Source organism: Triturus cristatus, chromosome 1_1 (assembly GCF_964204655.1).
Source record: "Triturus cristatus chromosome 1_1, aTriCri1.1, whole genome shotgun sequence".
NCBI classification, from domain to species: Eukaryota; Metazoa; Chordata; class Amphibia; order Caudata; family Salamandridae; genus Triturus; species Triturus cristatus.
The window spans coordinates 16519186-16543292 of NC_140579.1; the positions used below are offsets into that span (position 1 = coordinate 16519186).

Here is a 24107-nt window from a genome sequence, read left to right on the forward strand (position 1 = left end):
CTGTTTCTTTTGACCTTGCTGGTCCTGGTTCTTTTGCCAATGAGGGGTTTGAACCCTCTGTTGGTAACTGCGCCTGTCATTTCCCTTGCGGCGTCGAAACTCTTTTCTCTTTTCAAGCCCGACAGCTTTCATGGTCTCCAGCTCTGCCTTCATACGGGCCATTTCTTCGTCTCCATGGGACCCAAAAAGAGAACTACCGGAGAAAGGCAGATTTAATATTCTTGCCTGCGCTTCTGGTTTCAAGGCCGTCAATCTAAGCCAGGATGATCTTCTGGCTGTGACTCCGCGTGCATATTCATGCGCTGCCAGTGTTGCCCCGTCCGCCGCTGCACTTATGATCTGGTTAGAAACCAGACTTCCCTCATGCAAGATTTCTTCAAAGTCCCGTCTGTCCTCTGATGGAACTTTGTCAATGAACCTCTGAAGAGAGTCCCATAATGACCTATCATAGCGCCCCAGAAGCGCCGAGGCACTGGCCACCTTTAAGCTTGAGGATGCTGAGCCGCAAACTTTTCTCCCCCAGGAGTCTTGTGTCTTACTGTCCTTATCTGGTGGCACCGTTGAAGACCCAGCTACTGCATGTGTCTTCCTGGCAGCGGCGGTGATGAGAGTCCGGTGGAGGATCTGATTTTAGGAATAGAGGATCCTCCGGAGCTGGACGGTACTTTTTTAGAATTCTCGCCGGCGCCGTTTTGGTGGTTGCTGGTGTGAGAAAAATATCCATTACTGGTTGCAACAAACCAGGGACTAATGGCAATAACGGGCGTGACACTGTGCGTTCATGAAGAGTTTCGAAGATTATGGATGAAGTGGTCTCCTGAACCGGCATAGGGATATTTAATTTTGTAGCGCCTCTACACAACACTTCCTGAAACGTAGAAATATCATCTACCGGAGATACCCTAGAGGGTGGCGTCTCCGAGAGTGTCGGTGAATAATCCCTTTTGGATGATCTGGAAGAAGGGGAGGTAGAAGGGGTTCTACGGCGCCTTTTCTCTGATCTGGTCGACTGTCTTCTGCGGGAGGAAGACCTGGATCGCCTCCTTGGTGCTCGAGAGTGACCTCGGGATTCTCTTCCCCGAGATCTTGGTCTGATCGGTGTCGCTGGGAATTCCATGCCCCTTAATCTTGTTAGCGATGCCTTTATTGCGTTGGGCATAGCAGAGTCCTGAGGCATTTCCCTTACGGGACTTTGAGGTACCGCATTGTCCTCCTCCTGCGAACTTTCTCTTGCAGGTACTGGAGATTGATGCACCAACTCTGGCGATTCGGATCTTGAACCTGAGCCCTCTGATCCTGAAGGCGAGATTGATAGGAGACGCGGTGACTCAGGAGTTGTATATATCAGTCTATGAGGAGATTTTCGCCTTGAGACTGGTCGAATCGTGAGGCGAACATGTGACACCTCCTGCGTACCCTCAGCAGAGGTCTGCCTCGACGGTGATAGGCCTATCACCGGACATCTTTGACTCGAATCCTCGAGGCTCAGAGCTTCTTGTCTCGACGTCGAGATTATCTTCGACGGAGGCTTTATGTACCTCTCCAAAGCCTTGGAGACCTGTGAGGACGGAGGCACCTGCCTCGACGTCGACTCCGACGGAGGCCTCTGCCTCGACGTCGGTCTTGACGGAGGCGCTTGCCTCGACGTCGACTCCGACGGAGGCTCCTGCCTCGACGTCGGCCTTGACGGAGGCGTCTGCCTCGATGTCGTTCTTGACGGAGACTTCTGTCTCGACGTCGAATGCTCCGACGACGTCGAAAGCCTCTTCGCCGACGAACGATGTTTCCTCGACGGCGATCTTGATCTTGACGGCGATCTTGGTCTCGACGTCGACTGTGGTGGAGATCGCCTACGTACTTCTTGCGACGTCGACTGATGTCTCGCCGACCTCGACGTCGAACGATGTCTTTCCTTCGACGACGAACGATATCTCTGTGCAGACGTCGATCGATCTTCTCTTGACGTCGACAGATGCTTTTTCGACGTTGAACTGTGGCGCCGAGTCCTCGACGCCGAGCCTTTAGACGCCGTCGACGTCGAACGCATCCGCTTCGACGCTGAATCTAAAGTCGACGATGATTTTCTCTTTGCAGCATGACTTCCCCTTGACTCCTCACCTCTCAGCGACGATCCCGCCGCTGGAGTCTTCGACGCCGAGCCCGACGTCGATGGGGAGCAAACAGGGACCAACTGCTTCGACGTCGACCGTTCTGCTAGGCCGTACAGCCTAATCCTCTCTCTCTCCTTTAAAGTCCTTTTGGAAAGGTCTTCACAATGATGGCATGTTGCTGGAGAGTGAGAGTCCGGCAGACAGATAATACACACCTCATGTGTGTCTGAAGCAGCCTTCTTTTTTCCACAAGATGGACATGGAACAAATAAAGAAGGCATTTTTCTGACAAAATAGCAAAAAAATCAGTCAGAAAAACACAGGATACTAACTTCCTCTCAGATGTTATAAGAAGAAGTCCAAAAAATCTTTAAGTTGTAATAATTCTTGACTAAAGAGTCAAAAATGAAGAGCGCTGAATTCCAGGGTCCTGACTGAAGGAGCCGGAAAGAACAACTGACCTAACTGTCACCCCTGAGGCATGATGGGATATGGAAGTCAGGGCTGCCTTAAAGGCACGGTGCCAGTTTTTACCTGTACAGGGCTTTTTAGTCTCTGTGGTATTATATTGCAATGCAGCCTGCAGGCTGGCAATGTGTTGTGCATCTGTGTTTTTTCCACAGTTTGTTCTCTTTATTTTTTGCTTTCTCATGAGTGTTTACCTCATTAAAAAAAAAAAAAAAAAAAAAAAAAGAGATTTAGGTGTATTGTTATACCTTTATATATACATATACATATATATATATATATATATATATGTGTTATTGGATGTGTATATTTACATTGCCTAGCCTTTTATGGGAGCTGCATTTGCTTGGAAAAAATGATATATGTTTATACATATACAGAGCTGTATATATGTATGTTTTTTACATATATAATTTTATTATTTCCGGGGTCCCCGCACATGGGCGGGAATATTCAGTGCTTATGACTATTGATGAGGATCCCCTGGAAGAGAACATAAGCCCTGGGCACCTGGTTAGCAGGAGCCCAGGGCACACTCAGTCAAAGTGCATCAGCAGTTCAGTAAAAAGTGGGGGCAACCATGCAGAAAGAGGGCACCTTCTCACACTTACTGCTCGACCACACTACCACAAATAGAGAGTAAGGTGCGATCTAACTTTACCTCTACCTACCTTTGCGGTTCCACTTGACTCTGTGCACACTATACCTCACTTTGGTATAGTATAAACAGAGCCAGCTTCCCACATCATGCTATCATTATCAGTCAGAGAATGTGTGGAGCAATCTCTATGGTGATGGGGACATACATGGCGACTGTAGTGGTGGTGACCCTGGGCTGGGAAGTGGCAGTGGAGTCCCTGGCGGATGCCCTAGCTCTTTGGGCTTCCTAGACATGTGGCATGCTTGGAGTTCTTCGGATACTGCCTTCTCAAAGACAAGCATCCTATTCTTCAATGGAGTGGGGTCCTGCTCCTGTGGTGTATGAAGGCGGAACAGAATCGTTTTGGAGGGCGAGCCTTCTTTGCTTTACATCCACTTCTTTGCCAGCTCGATGCGCACAAGAGGCTCACTAGACGCCAGGCATTGAGGGCTTTTCAGCACTCACTGCCGGTTTCAGCGTCCATGGTGATGGCACAGTGCTCTGGGGCTTGGCTGGTGGCTTTTTGACTGGCACTTGGCTCGAGGCTCTTCTAGAACAGAGGATGGCCCTTGGCAGCAGGATTTTTCACAGACTGTGGCCGGATAGCAGACATACTGTCTGCTATACATACTGTCCTGGGACCCAACCGCCTCCTGAGCAGTGCTCAGACTCCGTGTGTGTGTTTTTGAGGCCGAACCCCGAAGGGTCGGTCCCTAAGTGTTCTTCCTCCTCCAGAATGGAACGACACAAGGAGATGGTGCTGGAACTATCCGTTGAACGATCAGGTGCCAGTACAGTGGGCTCTTCCCGATCACAGCTCTGTTCCTGGTGTCCCTATGAGCCAATGTGCTGCCCAGGTCGAACGGGTCCCATTGCTGTATTTTGCAATGTGACTAGTGACACTGTTCTGTACCCAACTGACTTTTTGTTCTTGAACGCCTTGAAGACAGCACTAGAGAATTTATTGTGGTCTGGAGACAGACAAATGTCACACAATGGATGATGGTCTGAACATGAAAATTCAGCATTGCAGTTGGTCAGAATTAGAAGGAAGTGACCCAACCAGCTATCCTTTTCACACTCATTCTCACACGAGTACAGCAGGTCTCCCGGATCCTGGTTGAGCCTGAAGTACCGATGTTGCCTGGTGTCGAACTGTGTCTTGATGTTGTTCGGCAATCGTGTAGCTCAAGAAGAAACGTCAGCATCCAACAGCAGAATACAAAACTCTCAGGGGAAGCCTTTGCCTAGGCGGATTGTGGATGATGGGAGGGGTCCAGGAGGCATCTTGTGACCAAACGCTTCTTTAGAAAAAAAAAAAAAAAAACTTGCCCGTACCCAGCACTGGACATAGGGAGTGTGCAGAGCATGTGACCTACAACACCACATACTAAAAATAAATACTTGAACATCCTATGATCTTCATTGATAGTCAAATGTTAGAATTATTCTCAGCTGCAGTGTCCATTTTAATGAATTGTTTAATAGATTTATAATCATATGGAGCAAAAGTAGATCTGTCCATACGAAGGGCAGCACCAATTGTAAGAATATCCATGGCAAGAAAGGTTGGCCGTCAGTCGCTAGAGACCACTTTCAGTCTGCACTGCAGCAGCCGAGGGTCACAGCGGCTTAAACCCTGCCTCACATGCGTAAAAAGGAGCCTCCTTGCAAGGACAGCTGCGAAAAGGAGTCCTCTCTCTTTAAGAGTCCCTGAGCTCCCCATACCCATGATGCATTGTGCTAACAAGCGCCTCTCGCAGCCAGCTCTGGTTTGACACTTTAGGCATAGACTGCTCTACTTTACTCCTGGACAGTGATTTTACTGCGTGTTATCTAATACGTACATTTCTCCTTCCAACCACCGCCTCGAATGAGCTTAGACTTCTCTAGTTTACTACACTGGAGAGGGAGATCAGCGAGTGTTATTTACTGCGTGACACTGTGCAGCATGTACCTCACCCCACACCGCTTGCACCGCTGTATATGTATGTCCCTCACCCCACACCGCTTCCACCGCTGTGTATGTACGTCCCTCACCCCACGCCGCTTCCACCGCTGTATATGTACGTCCCTCACCCCACGCCGCTTCCACCGCTGTGTATGTATGTCCCTCACCCCACGCCGCTTCCACCGCTGTGTATGTCCCTCACCCCACCCCGCTTCCACCGCTGTGTATGTATGTCCCTCACCCCACGTCGCTTCCACCGCTGTGTATGTATGTCCCTCACCCCACACCGCTTCCACCGCTGTGTATGTATGTCCCTCACCCAACGCCTCTTCCACCGTTGTGTATGTATGTCCCTCACCCCACGCCGCTTCCACCGCTGTGTATGTATGTCCCTCACCCAACCGCCTCCAGCAAGCTCAGACTGCTCTCCTTTACTACCCTGGACAGTGAGTGTTATTTAATATGTGAAACTGTATGTATGTCTCCACATATCACCCCCCTAAAGGAAGCTTAGACTGCTGTAGCCCTGGACAGTAAAACACAAAACAAGAGATACTTGGTTTCAGTCGCAGTATCGGTGCTCTTGGGACACTAGAAGTAAACAGTAGCGCACACCAAGGAAAGTGTCGACCTGTGAATTCACGTCCCCGAAACAAAGGCCTCAGACTGCTCGGCACATTCGGATTCAGGCATTTCTCTCAGCTGATTGCTCAGCAAATTCTGAGATTTAGTTTTTTGGGTGGTTCGGACAAATATTTCCTTCTTAGAAACCACACTACATGTACCTCAGTGCCTGTAGTGGACTGTCTCATTCCTTTAAAAGAACCTTTGTTCGATCCAGTACAATGATTTTAAACAGCAATTAACCAACACATTTTATTTATTTACTCTCGACCAAAATAGTATTTGGAAGAAGGGTCTTGCTTCCCGGGATGCTTTAGCAGCAAATAGGAGTGCCCGTGGAGAAACATGTCTAAATGATGGACACCCTTGTATTCCACAACTGTGACCGTTCCACCTACCCAGCAGCTGAACGAGAAGACTCAAGCTGCGGTAAACGTCCTGCAGAGATAGCTCTTCGTCACAAACAGCATGCTTGTCGTTCAGAGAAATCCAATACAGGGCTAATACCAATAGAGGACTATATAGCACTCTGTGCCAAAAACCGTTCACAGACAAGTGCATAGTCTTCGCACATCTCGGTACCCTGGTGCACAATGCTAGAAACAAAAAAGTCATTCCTATCCATCCATTCTCTGGGAAGCAGAAAACCCACCGGTACCTAGCTCTTCAGCTATGGAGCTGCAGCAACGCTCTAGAGCAGGACATTTCCACCGAATCTTTACATGGGGTGCTTGTGAGAAAGTGCCATCTTTCTTGCATGGTATGCCCCACTTTTTGCTGAATTGCTGAATGTACTTTGACTGAGTGTGCCCTGGACTCCTGCCAATCAGGTGCCCAGGGCCTCTGTTCCTTCCCTAAAAACCTAAAAGCCTGTGAGAAGTTGGCCTGGTATATGATGTTCACTAGTTAAAGTGACCACCTTGTACCATGCCAAGCAACCCTTATGGTGTGGTTGTAAGTCAACCTTTTCGGACTAGCTGCCCTAGTGGTAGCGTAGGCTAAGCAGTCTTTGAGGCTAAACTCGTGAAGCGTGTTAAGCCAGCTGTTTTACCAAATGCAACCCCCTTTTATACCAATGAAAGGACACCACACAGATATATATTCAAAATATATATGTATTTATTTCTCAAAGTAACCCCTAGTCTCTTTATGAGCACAGGAGCACAAATCGTCAAACAAGATTATCACAGAATACACAGAAGTTGCACTTTATATGGATAGGCCCTGGTAGCCACTCGAACCATATACTAAAATAGTGGTATAAGTACCACGAACAGAAAAGGGAAAAGGCCTAGGGCCTCTAGAATCGCTGGGCCTACAAGGAGCTAACGTCAGTTAGTGACCAGGAGGTCCACGGGTGGCGTGTGTAGAGCAAATAGTCACACGCGTGCTCCCATAGGTTTCAATGGGTGCGTAAAAAGTACAAAGTTACTGCAAAAGGAATCTTCCGGATGACCTAGGAACTTAAGATTTGGAACACAGGCACTAGAGATGTAATACTACACTTGGGCACAGGAGTGCCAGCTTTACCTCACCCACAGGAAGCGGGTGCATAGGCCTCGAAGTGCGTCGGGTTTCTTCTATCGGTTCCGTGGGGCCTGTAGACAAAAGTGCTGCAGGCGGTCGGTCGGGAAGAGATGCAGTGGATCCAAGAGTGGATCGGAGATGTTGAAGACCTGTAAGCAGAGGGGACAGTGTTCACAGTCACTAGCCAGTGACCGGCGTGGCACCAGGTAGGTACCAGGCGATGTCGGGTGCAAACAGGTGATGAGGGGTAGCTTGTCTCCGCAGCCACGTGGTCCCTGAAGGTCGACGACGTCCAGGAGTCGGCTCACGAGCTGTCCCACGCAGGCTCTCGCTGTCGGCGGTGTCGGCGACTTGGTCGAAGCAACCAAGCCTTGGCAAAAGCAATTGTAGGAGGATTCGGAAATCAGCTGTTGGTTCTGACCAGCAAGGTCAGAGGGATTGCTCCTTTGGAGGGGAGCAAGGGCCAGTCTGGAGCAACCAGACCAGCGGTGTTTGTCGTAGATTTCGTCGCCTAGATGGCCACTAGCCAGCGGGCCAGCAACCGGTTAGGCGCGTCGAGTGGCAAAATGCAGAAGGGCCCCACGCAGATCGTGGAGATGCTGGAGGGCTCACCTTTGGTGCAAATGCTGCTCGAGAGTTGGGCTTCTCAGATCCCAAAGCACAACTTGGAGGGAGCCTCGGTTGTTGCACTTGTCAGCTTGTCGTAGTCGATCCAAGATGGCTGGCTCCACGTGTCTCGGTGCCTCCACGGGTCTCCTCTTTGCAGGGACTGTGGATCGGGCGGTGAGAGGTCTGGAGGTCCAGGTCTTGTCAGTCTCTGGGCTCGGGCTCCGGCGGGAGGCGGCGGCAAAGCAGACGTTGATTCGCTGGATGGTGCTTGCGTTAGCAAGGTGGTCACTCCCTGACCACAGGGGAGATTGGCTTCAGTCCTCTGTGCAGCAGAGCGTCGAAGTTCCCGTCTTCTTCTTAGTTTTAAGTTGATTCCAGGATGTCTGAAGTCTTAGGACACAGCTCCTACCTTTAAGCGGATTCTAGGGGCCGGACTACCTGCTAGGTCCCTCCCTATGGGTGGGACCAGGAAGGGGGGTGGTTACACCCCCAATCCTTTGTCCAGCTCGCCCCAGGCCCGGGACTGGTGTGCCCCAGGACCGGTTTGAACTGGCATATGCACCGAGGCTCCTTGTGAGCCACAGGCATGTCTGGTTTCTTTCAAGCCCTACCTGACCAATACACAAAATCCTGTCTGGGGTGGTGCACGCACCTCCCCTGGCAGGAAACCCTTTGTCCACACCTCCCAAGCTGGAAGGACTCCCAGCAGCAGGAGGGCAGACTTGTGTCTGTGGTGGCAGCATCCATTTTGTGGAGCTGAGGCTATGTCTGATTTTACCCGGGTTTCAGGTACTGTACATGTCGTGTCCCTCTAGAAGGGTGGAATGCTAACCCCGTCGCCAGAATTGGCGAGGGGTTAGTATTCCAATTCGTATGACACCTTACTCGACATGTTTTGATAAAGCCAAACCAAAGATAGCATTTAACCGCGAGGTTCATAATGCACTTAAGAGTATATGGTATGACGATATCTGGAAACAGTAGAAGGAAGTTGTTCCGACCACTGCAGACAGGCTCAGCTCATGCCAGAGCACCATCTCACATGGAACCAAGCACTCTGCCTTCAGGATTGTTAAGGCCTGCGATAGGAGTGACTTATAGGTTACCAGGTGTCCCATTTAAGGTTAGGTATAGGTATACTACACCTAAGTAAGAGGTGATTACACCAACTTACCCCAGCTGAGTGATCAGCCAGTTGTGTCAAATTGTTAGGCCAAGCCTGGGGTGGCATAATACATGCTTCAGCCCTTGGCAGGCCTTGGGTACACCAATGCCCTGGGTACCTAGTGTACACTGGTACAGGGGCTGACAGGGTGATCCACCCAATTGGGTATGTACCTAGGGTACATGGAGTCCATTTTAAAGAGAGAGCAGATGGGCTGAGGTCCTGAATGGCAGGATCTCAGGCCAACTAAGTCGAAAAACCAGCTAGACACTAGGCAAAAATTTGGGGGTAACCATAGTCAGATATCAACCTTCCTACAAAGCCAAATTGGCAAACCCTGGCCACATGTAGGCCCCTGGTAAATGGTACCCTAGGTACCCAGGGCCTTGTGACCAGGGAAGGCCTCTAAGGGCTGCAGCACTCATTGTGCCACCCTTAGAGGCCCTGTACCCTAACACACACACCCTGCCCTTGAAGGCTGAGTGTCTGGGTACAGGACAAAACTAAGTCGACATGGCACACATCCCTGTGTGCCATGCCCACCACCTACACTGGCCCTGGCATACATCAGCCACCCCCCTAGCTGGGTGCCCTATGCCAGTGGTGTGGGCACAGGAGCAGGAGCCCTGTGCCCCTACAGTACCCAGGTCCATTCCTGGGCACTGTAACTGCAGTGCTGCCATTTAAAAGTACATGGTGCTGAGAGCTCGTCAAACACGAACTCCACAGCACCATAATGGCAACACTGAAGACTGAGAAGTTTGGTATCAAACTTCTCAGCACATTAAACCCGCACTGATGCCAGTGTGGGATTTAATGTACCAAGAACCCCAGAGGGCATCTTAGAGATGCCCCCTGAAACCTAACCTACAATCCACGTCTGGTCTGAGAGGCTGCCACACAGCAGACATGTTGCTGGACCCCTGGGTAAGAGAGCCCCTGCTCTCCTGGGGCTGCAACAATGCACATCCTGGGCGAGGTGCTAGATGTCCTCCCCCAGGATGGGCAGGGGGAAGCTGCAAAGGCATGCCGCCTCTGTGAGCTTCCCCAGGCCACCGCAACCCCCCACTCTGGCGGGAAGCTTGGCCGGAAACCCCAAATAAGGACAGGGGATGTGCCAGCCTGCCAACCCCACCTCTCAGGTGGGGGAGGCGAGGTGAAGCACATCTCCGGGCTCTCGCCATCTTGAAGATGGGGAGCCCTGCCCAATCAGGACTAGGCTACTGCCCCCCCATCCCCTTGGTCCCTGTCCTTCACCTACCTGTAACACCCCTAAATCTAGTATTTAGGGGCACCCTGAGCCTTCCTTCCCCAGATTCCAGAAACAATTACAAAGAAGAGCAAGAAGAAAGAAGACCTGCCCTGCAGCTGCTAAGAAGAGGAAGGCACCAACTGCTTTGGCCCCAGCCCTACCGCCCTACCGTCCTGTCGACCCTCGAACCTGCTCCTGCTCCAACCCGGCATCTCTTGTGGCCAGCAACCTCACAAACCCCGGAGGACCTGGCTACCTTTTGGCTCTAAGCCCCTGGGACTCCCAGGAGTAGAGGCTCTACTCAAAATCTGCTTCTAATCCCTGGCATCAGCCCGGAACTGCGAACCCTTCACACTCTGCACCCGCCAAGCCTGGCCTGTGCCGGAGTGAACCAAGACCACGAGGACAACCCCACGGCGACTGTGACCCCGAGTCCGGCACCCAAGGACTTCCCTCGACGCTCCTGATGGTGCCTGCAGCCTCAGAACCAGGTGCCCCCCCCAACCGCGATCAACAGAGGGTAAGATTTCCCGCCACCAAAAGGCACCCGGCGCCCCGCGGCCCCGTGCCCAACTCCGGGGTACCTACCTATCCTCCAACTACCCAACTTACCTCTCGAAGTGGTGGAGGCACCTGAAGAATCTTCGTCCCCGAGCCTGAAGTCTTTTTCCCATTGAAATCAACTGAGCGCCCCAAGGCTCAAAAGCACCCTGCACCCAGCCGCCCAAGTGGCCCTGGCAGTGTAACCTCTACACCTATCTACTTCCCCATTTGCCCTGAGCAAGTGACCAGGAGCCCAGCTCCCACAGCCGCGTGGCCTGCTAGTCAGCAGCCACCAACCAACACCCCCCTGCCTCCCATAGGATAACATTGGGCCTAACTCTCTTCACCCGGCTGCCCCTGTGCCGCTGAGGGTGTAACAACTGTACCTACCTGACCCTGGGATGCCCAGAACCTTAACTCTGCCAGTCGAGTACTTACCTTAAAGCCGATAACTAAATTTTATAGGGCAACATTGACTGGTTTTTCCTGAAATTTCATCTAAGTGTGGACTTTTCAAAACTTAAAATATTCACCAAAAATCAGCAGAGTAACGAAAACGAAATTACTCACCTGCTATTAGGTGAGCTCCCAGTGCTGGATCTTGGTACCCAGCACTGACTCTGAAAAATATTCACAACCGTACTTACCAGTAACCCAATTTTCTTCCATAGGAAACCATTGACTGCTTTTCTGTGAAATTTCCTCTAAGTGTAGATTTCTGCAAACTTTAAATATTCTTTAAAAATCGTATAAATTGTGAAACCATAATTACATACCAGTTTTGGATAAAGGTCCCAGTACTGAGTCTAGGCACCCAGTACTGGATTACAAAAGTAACGAGAACATACTATACCTGCAACTTGAATTTTCTGCCATAGGGAATCATTGACTGTTTTCTATGAAATATTTTCTATCAACATTTAAAATAACAAAATATTGTCTAAAAATCATAACAGTAACTAAGTCGACTTTTACCACTGGTTTGTAAGAACTGTCCCAGGACTGAATCTAGGATCCACTCCTGGAATTCCAAAAGTAATCCTAAAAGTAATCTATTACAAATAACTTGAAACTTCCATTGAACTCAATGCATTATTGTGTTTAGAATTGTGTTGCCTATTGCAACCACTTGTAACTTTCTACAAAAGCCAATTGCATATTGCAAAAGTATTTATATAAAGCATCTCATTCTGAGAAAGTATATTTTAAATCCAAGTGTTGGTTCTAAAATAAAACAAGCATATATTTTTTATATATACACCATTGGCCTAGAGTTCAGTTATCGAGTGTGTGAGACCATTTGCTGACTGAGTGTGTGCAACAAATGCTTTACACTGTCCTCCGATACTGCCTTACTGCTCGACCAAGCTACCACTTTAGAGAGTAAGGTTAAATCTAACTTTAGCCTCTGTCAAACCTCTGGGGACTGTGGACTCTGTACACACTGTACCTATTTGGGAACAGTATATACAGAGCCACTTTCTCACAGTGCTGCTACACTGAGGCCACTTTCCACAGCAAGCACTGTACGCCCTCTTACCAGGTCTCCAGACTTTGCCTTTTTTGTTGCTCCATCCTCATCATCTTCCTCCATGTCCACATCGTCGTCGTCCTCCTCCTCGGATGGAGCATATTTACTCTGAAGTGAAGACAACAGCAATGATAATACAGACTAACAGTGCTAGAACATCTCACAATAACAAGCATGGCTAGAAAGACCAACTCCAAATGGTGTGACATCATTATCTGGTTGTTACAAAAATCAGGCACACATTCACCTCACCGTCCTAACACCTGGCTCTGCACCCATTCACCTCACCGTCCTAACACTTGGTCATGCACCCATTCGCCTCGCAGTCCTAAGTCCTGGTCATGCACCCATTCGCCTCGCTGCCCTAACACCTGGTCATGCACCCATTCGCCTAGCAGTCCTAACACCTGGTCATGCACCCATTCGCCTCGCAGTCCTAACACCTGGTCATGCACCCATTCGCCTCGCAGTCCTAACACCTGGTCATGCACCCATTCGCCTCGCAGTCCTAACACCTGGTCATGCACCCACTCGCCTCGCAGTCCTAACACCTGGTCATGCACCCATTCGCCTTGCAGTCCTAACACCCGGTCATTCACCTATTCGCCTTGCTGTCCTAACACCTGCTCATGCTCCCTTCTGCGTCATCAGCCTCACACCAGGTCATGAACCCTTTGCCGCAGCGGATTGAAGTTTGGTCATGTACACTCTTCCTCACTGGTCTACCACCTGGTCAGCCCCCCCCCCCCCCCCTTGCCTCACCACCCTACTAGTCAATCAGGCCATGCACTCTGCCTCATCATGCTCTGGTCTGGTCAGACACCCTTTGCCTCATCGGGCTATGGTCTGGTCAAGCACCCCTGCCTCATCTGGCTACGGTTGGGTCGTGCATCCTCTGCCTCATCAGGCTGCGGGTGGGTCATGCACACTCTGCCTCGCTACCTTAAGGCCTGATCATCTATCGGCTACGGTCATGTCAGGCAACCTCTGACTGATCGAGCTACGGTCTGGTCATGCACACTCTGCCTCATCGAGCTACTGTTGAATCTTGTACCCACTGCCCATCGGGCTATAGTCGGGTCATGCACCCTCTGCCTCTTCTGGCTACAGTTGGATTGTGCACACTCTGCCTCAGGCTGCGGTGTGGTCATGTAATCTCTGCCTCATCGAGCTATGGTCTGGTCATGCACCCTATGCCTTATCAGACTGCGGTCGGTCATGCACACTCTGCCACATCGAGCTACGGTCGGGTCATGAAATCTCTGCCTCATCGGGCTGAGGACGGTCACGCACACTCTGCCTTGCCACCTTAAGGCCCTGATCATCTATCGGCCCTTATTGGTTTAAGCAAGGCCATACAACATCTACCTTGCTGGTTTAACTCCTGGTTAAGCAGCACCTGCTCCAAACACAGCTAGATGAACTCTGAAGTGACTTGCATGCACGAATAAGCCACGATCATGTTACAGGGGCTTTCATTTGTAAGTCAGGGAGACCAAGTGTATGTGTGATTTTTGATTTATATCTTACACTGAGGGGATCATACTCTGGTCTACTAATGAGATGGAACCATTGTCTAGACAGTGTTAATGTGTTAAAATGATTAAATATTGACAACTATCACAAAATGCGCCACAATACACTATATAATTTGCCTTTTGTTGCTGCATAATTTGGTCGACACTGCCCGGGTCCGTGACTGACAGCTGTTTCCTGCAGTTGCAGCACGGCTTGAAGCTAATAGTTTTTGGGGTGCTACGTGGTTCACTACCACATCATAAAAACATTTGAGGATCATGAAAGACCAACAAAAGTTGCGAGCGGAGCTCCTTACAGGAAGGCGCAGAAAGAAAGGCACTTACGTCAGCAGGCAAGGGTGGCGCATTAATGTGGTTCCGCTCCGTCACTTTGAGGGCTGTTTGGAGCCAGTTTGGAGCCAATATGGAGCCATACGGTGCCACCTCTTGGCACACAGAAGCACTGCTGTAAAGTATTCTGGATCCAGTGAGGCAGCTATAGAATATTGAAAAGGAGAGGGATCTGCAGTTGGAAATACGCATCAGAAGAAGCTGTTACGCTAACCTGATGATCCTAGAAGACTGCATTCCCGATGCGAAACGGAACGAGCCTGCCGACCCTGCAGGAGATGGGGCTGTCCAGAGAGCACAAAAGCAGATTGACCCCAATGGTGTACGGTTCCACCAGAATAAAGACTGTAAATAGTGATCTGCATGCCCCAAGGAGCACGTGCACTGGACCTTTATCTGCATCGTCCAGTCCGGACTGGTCTGCAAGGACAATCGCTGGCTGTACCTCCAGCCGGGGCATATTCTCCCAGAAGCAAGAGCAAAGGAAGACAGGTGCTGTAGGTCCCCACCAGCCACAGGGAAAGGAATGTTTGTACTGTGCTAAAAGTAAACTTTTTTTTATTAACCGAGTGCTATGTACTAAATGAAAGTGTAATCTGTACCCGAGACTTCGTATGTGTTCAATAGAAACTGTGAACCCCAGGGAGATCATTGCCTAGAATTACCATGGGGAGGGAGACTGGGAACACTCTGGGGAGGGGGGCAAGGTGGGGTAGTGTGTTATGTTTACCTGCTACCTGTTCTGGGGAGTGATTCATTTTAATTGTGCTGAATAAGGAATATGCTACTTACCAGTATGCATCTGTTCTTGGCATGTAGAGCTGCAGAGTTGTACACTTAGCATAGATCGCCATCTGGTGTTGGGCCCGGATGTTTGCAGTTTGTTTTTCTTCTTGGACAGTCTTTGGAAGTCACGAGTTTGGTGACTCCTCCTTCGGTCCGTACTGCGCATGGGCTTCGGCTCCATCCTCAGATTGTTTTTCGCCAACAGGGAAATGATGGAGCGTAGTAATAACAGTGAGAAACCCATGTGTTGTATCTAAATAAGATGTACTGGAACGGATACAGGTAGCCGGGGAGGCGGGTGGGCGTGTACAACTCTGCAGCTCTACATGCCAAGAACAGATGCATACTGGTAAGTAGCATATTCCGTTCGAGGCATATGAGCTGCAGATTGTACACTTAGCATAGATTACATAGCAGTACCCAACCTTAGCGGCGACCACCGGTATCCGTTGCAGCTGTTTGAAAAAGTGTCTTTAGTACAGCCTGGCCCACCCTAGCTTGCTGCTTGGAATGCACATCTACACAGTAGTGTTTTGTGAAGGTGTGCGGTGTAGACCATGTGGCTGCTTTGCAGATGTCATCTAAGGGTATGTTCCCTAGAAAAGCCATAGAAGCCCCTAACTTTCTTGTAGAGTGGGCTCTAGGAGGAACAGATAATGTTCTCTTTGCCTTTTGATAGCAAATTTGTATGCATTTTACAATCCACCTAGCTATCCCTGATTTAGAAATGGGGTTGCCTTTATGTGGTGGAGAGAAGGAAACGAACAATTGTTTAGTCTTCCTGAAGGGTTGCGTTCTTTGTATGTAGTATAGCAACGCCCTTTTCACATCAAGTGTGTGTAAAGCCCTTTCTGCAACAGATTAGGGTTGCGAAAAGAAGACAGGTAATTCCACTGATTGGTTGAGGTGGAAGGGGGAAATGACTTTGGGCAGAAACTTCGGATTTGTGCGAAGTATGACCTTGCTGTGATGCATTTGTATGTAGGGTTCCTGTATGGTGAACGCTTGTATTTCACCAACCCTTCTAAGGGAAGTGATCGCTACAAGGAAAGCTGTTTTCCAGGTGAGAAACTGTAGCTCACATTTGTGCATTGGTTCGAAGGGCGGACCCATTAGTCGTGTAAGAACTAAATTTAGATTCCATACAGGGGAAGGTGGTGCCCTGGGAGGAATTACGCGTTTAAGGCCTTCCATGAAGGCTTTAATAGCGGGCACTCTGAAGAGTGACAAATGCTGTCTGTTTTGTAGATAGGCAGCGATCGCTGCTAGGTGTAGGCGTATGGATGAATACGCCAGGTTACACCTGTGAAGATGGAGCAGATAGCATATGATGTGCTGTATGGATGCATCTAGAGGGTTGATTGTATTGTTACGGCAGTAAATTACAAATCTTTTCCACTTTGCGGCATAGCATGCTCTAGTGGTAGGACGTCTGGCTTCCATGATGATGTTCATGCAATCAGGGGGAAGGTTAAGGTATCCGAATTCTAGGATTTCAGGAGCCAGATCGCCAGGTTGAGCTGAGCTGGGTCCGGGTGCCTGATTTCTCCATGGTTCTGGGTTAGGAGGCATGGGGATAGATGTAGTTTTTGATGTGGTACCACTGATAGTTGTAGTAGCGTGGTGTACCACGGCTGCCTGGCCCACGTCGGAGCTACCAGAATGAGTGTGAGGGAGTGCTGTTGTAGCTTCCTGACCACTAATGGAATTAGTGGGAGAGGTGGAAAGGCGTATGCAAATCTGCCTGACCAGTTCATCCATATCGCATTGCCCTTGGACAATGGGTGTGGGTATCTGGCGGCGAAGCTTGGGCATTTTTTGTTTTCGTGGGTGGCGAAGAGGTCTATCTGAGGATGCCCCCATTGTTGGAAGGACGGGTGAAGAACTTGTGGATGCAGTTCCCATTCGTGTAGTTGTTGCGTTTGTCTGCTGAGCAGATCTGCCATGGTGTTTTGTACGCCTGGAACGTGCTGTGCCAGGAGAAAGATGTTTTGAGGAATTGCCCATCTCCATATGCTCTGGGCTAAGCGGGAGAGCTGGGGAGAGTGTGTCCCCCCCTGTTTTTGGATATAATACATTGCAGTCATATTGTCTGTGCGAATGAGGACTGCTTTGCCCGAAATCTGTTTTTGGAAAGATTTTAGGGCTAGAAAGATCGCCAAGAGCTCCAGATGGTTGATGTGGAGCGATTTTTGCTGTGGCGTCCATAGACCTTGCATGGTGAGGTGTAGAAGGTGCGCTCCCCAGCCGGAGAGCGATGCGTCCGCTGTTAGAGTCACCTGAGGAACCGGGTCCAGGAACGGCCGCCCTTTGGAAAGGTTTGTGGTGTTCCACCACTGCAGAGAGTGATGTGTGCGGCCGTCCACCAACACCAGATCCGTCAGCTGACCCTGGGCCTGGTTCCACTGTTGTGCTAGGCACTCTTGAAGTGGACGCATGTGGAGTCTTGCATGGGGCACTATGAAGATGCAAGACGCCATCATTCCTATGAGCTTCATAAACACTCTTGCTGGAAGAGAGTGTTGAGGAAGGAATGTTTTGCGTAAGGCTTGAATGCTTGTGATTCTGGCTGAGTTTGGATAGGCAATACCCTTGGAGGTGTCTATCGTGGCCCCGAGATATTGCTTTGTGTGAGATGGTATGAGGTGGGACTTTTGGTAGTTCACCGTGAAGCCTAGCTGGTGGAGCAGTTGGATGGTGCTGTTTGTATGTTGCACACATTGGTCGTAGGACGCGGCTTTTATCAGCCAGTCGTCCAGGTAAGGGAAGACGTGAATGTGTTGACGTCTGAGGTGTGCTGCTACTACTGCTAGGCATTTGGTAAACACCCGTGGTGCGGTGGTGACCCCGAAGGGGAGAACCGTGAATTGGTAATGTTGCCCGTCCACCACGAACCTGAGGTATTTCCTGTGAGAGGGGTGTATTGGAATGTGAAAGTATGCGTCTTTCAGATCCAAGGTTGTGAGAAAGTCTCCCTGGCAGAGGAGTGGGAGGACTTGCTGTAGGGTGACCATGTGAAAATGGTCTGAATGTATGTAGGCATTTAGAGGCCGGAGGTCGAGAATGGGTCTGAGGGTCCCGTCTTTCTTTGGTATTAAGAAATATAGGGAGTAGACCCCTAGATTTTGTTGATTGACGGGGACCTGCTCTATAGCGTGCTTTTGGAGGAGTGAGAGTACCTCTTGTTTGAGCAGTGTGGAATGTTCTTGAGACATTGGACGGTGCCTTGGTGGGATATTGGGTGGGGTAGATGTTAGTTCGAGACAGTACCCTGACCGAATGATTTGGGTCACCCATTTGTCCGATGTTATGGACTCCCATACGTGGATAAAGTTTTGTAGTCTGCCCCCGACCGGAGTGGAATGGTCTGGGGGGAGCGGAGGGGAGTCATTGTGCGGGGGGGGTGGCAGAACGGGTGTTGTTGGTTTTGCCCCTGCCCTTATTGTTGTTACCCCTGTAACCACCTGTCTGATTGCCCTTTGAAAAGGTATTTTGAGGAGGGGACTTGTAGGAGGTAGAGGCGTTATCGGTGGAGGAGCCTCTGCCTGTGCCACGAAAGGACGAGCGTCGAAAGGAACGTTTGGAGGCTTGTGTTTGGAGTGCCCCCATAGACTTTGCTGTGTCTGTGTCTTTCTTCATCTTTTCGAGCGCTTCGTCTACCTTTGGCCCAAAGAGTGTTTCCTGGTGAAAGGGGTGATTGAGTATGGATGCCTGGACTTCTGGCTTGAACCCTGAGATCCTGAGCCAGGCGTGGCGGCGAAGCAGGACACTGGTATTTATGGCCCTAGAAGCAGTGTCGGCTGCATCGAGGGCACACTTAATGGAGGTGTTTGTAATTAGTTTACCCTCCTGTATCAGGTCATGAGCCTTGTGCTTGTATTTTTCTGGAAGGTGCTGCATAAGAGCCTCTAGTTCGTCATAGTGTGCTCTATCATATCGCGCAAGCAGTGCTTGTGTGTTTGCAATGCGCCACATGTTTGCAGCTTGGGAGGCGGTGCGTTTACCAGACGCGTCCAGAAGTTTAGATTCTTTGTCTGGCGGTGGGGCATCTCCTGAGGATTGGGAGTTAGCCCGCTTTCTAGCTGTGGAGACGACTAGGGAATCTAGGGGAGCAGGGCCCTTGATGTAAGCAGGGTCTGTGGGTGCCGCCTTATACTTCTTCTCTATTCTAGGGTTCAGTACTCTGGCTCTGACAGGGTCTTTGAACACCTCTGTAGCGTGCTTGGTGACACCCTTAAGCATGGGTAAAATGGAAGTGGATTTGTCTTGTATATCAAATGTATCCAGTAGGAAGTCTTCTTCTACTGGTTCACTGTGCATGTCCACCCCGTGGTAGTGTGCTGCTCTCTGCACTAAATGGTGAAACCCTAAGGAGTCCTCTGGAGGAGACGGTCTTGATCGGTATAGGTCGTCCTGAGGTACATTGGGTATATCAGGGTTATTGTAATCCTCCCATGGATCTGGGGTCCCTGGTGGAGTGGGATCCATTGGGGCGTCCGCCGGGTAATTGTCCGGATCCCCATCATCCGGATCTGGGGATGGGGTCGGATCGTAGTGAGGTACAGGTGGCGGAGACCTGTGAGGTGGAGGCGGTGGAGGAGGTGGAGGGGGTAGGGGAGGCGGTGGTGGGGAGGGCACTCTGAGGGGAGAAGTAGCAGAGTCCTTCCTTTTGGGTGGAGGAGGAGGAGCCGGAGCATCAAGGCGTCTTTTCTTGGTAGTTAAAGTCAAAAGCCCAGTCTTTGGATCTTTGGACAAAGTGTTTTGTAAAGTGTCTGGTGTAAACAGAGCCAATGGTGTCGAGTCGTCTGTCGGCACCGGTGATTTCGGAACCGGGGGTTTCGATGGTCTGTGTGCGCCATGCTTTTTTGAGGTCTCCGGGTGTTTCGGCGTCGAATGATGTTTCGGCGCCGGAGCATCGGTGCCGACGGATTTGTGTTTGTGTTTGGTCGGCACCGAGTGTCCAGGCTTCGGCACCGGTGGTTTCGGAGTCGAGCTGGATTTTGCAGTCTTCGGTGCCGGATGCTGTTTTTCGGCACCGGGTGTTGGCTGGCTCGATCCCGAGCTGCCATGAGACTTTGGGAGCTTCGACACCGGGCCCGAAGGTGGGGTGATCGAAGTTTTGGTTTTGGTTTTGCCCAGGCCGGCAGGCGAGGGAGTAACCTGAGTCTCTTTGGTTTTCGGCGTGGGGGTGGGAGGGGGCACAGTACTCACGGCCCGCTGCGCTGGTGTAATGTCCTCCACGTCGGAGTCGTCGGCCTCGGAAGCGCTGACTACGTCTTCCTCCTGCTCGGTGTGTGTTTGCCCCGAAGCTTCGGCGTCGTCTCCGAAGATGTCCGGTGGAGCTGCAGAGGATGAGTGCGCCATGGTGCGTCGAGCTCTTCGATCTCGGATGGTCTTCTTCGATCGAAAAGACTTGCAGGCGGGGCAGTCTCTGGCCTCGTGTTCCGGAGAGAGGCAAAGGTTACACACCTGATGGAGGTCGGTGTGGGGAAATTTAGACCCACATTTTGGGCACTTTTTGAACGGAGTCCTTTCCATCGGCCGGGACCGGAGTCGCGGAGGGCCCGAAGGCCGGTGTCGATGTACGGGATGGAGAAAGTGCCGCTTCGAGAGATGAAGATGATGAAGGAACTCGAAGAATCGAGGATTTTCCGTCGAGGCTGGAACCGTAGAAGTTCGAAGCCGGAGCACGAAGTATCACATCCGAGCCCGATGGCGGAAAAAAACAATCTGAGGATGGAGCCGAAGCCCATGCGCAGTACGGACCGAAGGAGGAGTCACCAAACTCGTGACTTCCAAAGACTGTCCAAGAAGAAAAACAAACTGCAAACATCCGGGCCCAACACCAGATGGCGATCTATGCTAAGTGTACAATCTGCAGCTCATATGCCTCGAACATTACTTTTCTTTTACTAAAGTAAAGAATGGGTTGGGCAATAATTACTGCCCTGAAATCTGACTGAGTTCTGAGGTTGTGCACCCCCCAACACTATCTCCCGGAGAAGTCTGTGGCTGCTCACCATCGCTACCACTTAGAATCAAATGCTGAAGGCTGGTTCTTCGCACCGTTTTGCAGTCCCATAGAAGAACAGAACCCGGGACATCAGAGTGAAACAACCCCAGCGCCCTGCCCAAGCCTCATAGGTCCCTTCTTGCCCCGTGGCCATTAAGAGCACCGACCGGCACGATTGACTGGAACTTAGGCGGCAATGTGATGCGAAAAAAAAATAAAGACCACTCAATTTAATTAACAGGCATACAAAAATATTAGGTACAATTAGAAGCATGAGTCTTTGGCCTTATATGAGGGGTCTGGTTTACAATGGGTCGTTTAACAGCACATAGCCTTCGTACTTTCTTTGCAATGGTATACCTGCCTGATGCGGAACAGGATGCTACAGTGGTGATCTTGGACACAGAAAAAGCTTTTGGCATGCTGTAATGAACACACCGTTCACCTCCCTTGTAAGGGTGGGATATGGGGGGGGGAGAGGGAGTGGGGATATATTTGACTGGATCGTGATTTAAAAAAAATATATATATATTCCTCACCCAGGGCAGGGAGAATGAGTAAATGGAAGCCTACCTGTGCACTACAGTGATGCAGGGAGGTGTCCGCTGTCCCCATTGCACTTAAGCCTACAGCCTAGACAGGGTTATCAGATGTTCCTTTATCGGCAGACAACCACTAACCCAGAAATTAGAGCAGGTGCTCTGAGAAACTCAGTGAAATCAGTTAATTTTCCATTTCACTGGAGAAAAAAATGTGGAACACTCTTTGGGGATTAAAATATGCGGAGAGCTAAAGATTGTGCTTATGGTCCGATTGCTGGACTGCAGGACATGATTGGAAAATGGGTAAACTTCCATTATCAAAGGTGGGCCCATTGCGCTGATCAAGATGGTGGTCCTTCCCAGGTTTATGTAACTATTAATATCCCAAACCTGTTAAACAGAATAATTTTATGAACTCTAGGTTTGCTGAAGAATTAGGAGTCATCCGGGGATGAGCTGAGACAAGATAATGTCGTACAACAGTGATTCCAGATCTTGAACAGTACTTTTGGGAAGTATCGTCATAATATGTAGTAGCAAGACACATTCAAGGTTATCTTTTCTTTAAACTGTATCATTAACATTCATCAGAACTATATAGTTCATATTTAGGCTATCCTGTCTTAGGTTTAAACCTATAATAACTGATAAAACCCCACCAAAATGAAAATAGCCAGTGAAAATATAAGCACTGAAAAAACACCTGCACAACCACAAACTGAATGCTATTCAAAGAAAGGAAAAGGAGAGTGAAAGTAATTTTTATATCTTCCTGAAGGGGCCAATGCAATGTAACTTTGTTATACAATATAGCAGCAAGAAAGACTGGGCTAACATTATTCAGCTCGAGTTTTGTGGTTTAGGGAGGTCACTAAAATATTGTTTCTTCTTCCTTTTCCATTTTGTGGTCTTTGGTCTAGAGATGCAGGGTTTAGAAGCATGTTTGAGGTCTTATTTAATTATTTTATAAACTGTGGAGAATCAAGAAATATCAAAATCATATTTGATATTTTGGCTACGTTTGGTTCTTCCACTGATAAATAATATGGATGGTTTCATAAGAATCTTTCCCAATATGTAGCATCACATTTACCCACAGACAAAGGATGGGGGACTCCCTTTGTTACATCAGCTTCCTTTTCTAGCAAGTCAGTGTAGTTAGTAGGTGACTTGCCAAATGCCCCAGGTTTTAAACATTCAATGCAAGGTGTAGTGACAGGCGTATGTGAAAAGAGTGCTGTCACCAAGCATCTGGGATAGTGGTGAAAACATGGAACGAAGTATCACTTAAAATGCTTCTGTAAAAAGTTCTTACCAAGTTCAACAAAGATTGGAATGATATTATTTGTATTTACAGTGACTCAGCATCGTATATGAAAACGTTGTGTGATAAGTCAAAAATGTATATCTGAGCTGAAGTGTTTCCCTGTAAGAGATCCTTGCCACTTGCTAGATGGTATGCTGAATGCATCTTTACAATCTTCAGAGTTAATGAAGAACACTATTGACTTTGTAGCCCATTCTAATCATCCCAACTGTGTGATTTAGCCGGTGATTCTCATTCCTAGAGGCCATGAATACTATATTATCCATGTGACAACTGTTTACAGAATTAATTATGCCAAAGGCAAGAAATGTGAGAATCTTCGGCCGCATATTGATAGTGATGTGAAAAAAAAAAAGCACACTTTACTTCATTCTTAGATTTTTACAGGAAAACAGGACTGCTGTAGTGGACTTAATGAAAATATTAAGCGCCTGAAAACACCCTTGTCTACCAAGGGTTCAGCGTAATTGGTGCAGATGTGAAACATCTCCTTGAGAGTAGGCTAAGCGACACTTTCAGTGACTTTGGCACTTCAACATGTTCCATGTTAGAGTGCTTGCCACTTGGTAAGCAAAGAAATGCGGAGGAGCAATACAGGAAATTTTACTTTACGATGCATGAGAAATGGCTTGCAATGATGCACAGAAATGTCCTTTCACCAACCATGGCATTTAAAGTAAATGAAACCTCACTGTAGTAATTTGCACAAGTTCTAGATCCTTTCCATAAAGGGGAATTTTTTCCGGACTTTGAAAAGTAATGCTTCATTTTTGACCGCTTCAATAACTGAGGGCATACGCACCAAGTTCAATGTATATGTTGCAGAACCTGTCCCAGAGAATCACAATCTTCAGGTGCACCAGTATTGACATAGAAGCTGTTTGTGGCCAGAGTTAGTAAATTGTGTACTGGCTGTTTTGGCATTGCCTGTCTCAAGTGGCAATGCTGAGAGGGCCTTTTCTCAGATAAAATTTACATAGGAAGGAAAGAGTGAGTGTGCATGACCAAAGACTCACTGTTGTTTTCCATGGTGAGAAAATGTGTAACCACATATGACCACTGTTTAAGGTATTGAAATCAGTTGAAAACACTGAACAAAATCCCACCAGAATTTACCAAAAATGGAAACTGAAAACAGGAAAGCCTACTA

The 24107-nt window shown here is 49.2% G+C and overlaps 1 protein-coding gene across 1 annotated transcript in view; it reads right to left on the reverse strand.

Moving 5' to 3' along the window:
- Positions 1–24107, reverse strand: part of ABCF1 (ATP binding cassette subfamily F member 1) — a 272552-nt gene that overhangs the window by 176415 nt on the left and 72030 nt on the right. The window contains exon 12 of the mRNA XM_085637078.1: positions 12431–12529. Within this exon, the coding sequence (XP_085493204.1) occupies positions 12431–12529 (99 nt within the window). The remainder of the gene's footprint in view (positions 1–12430; positions 12530–24107) is intronic.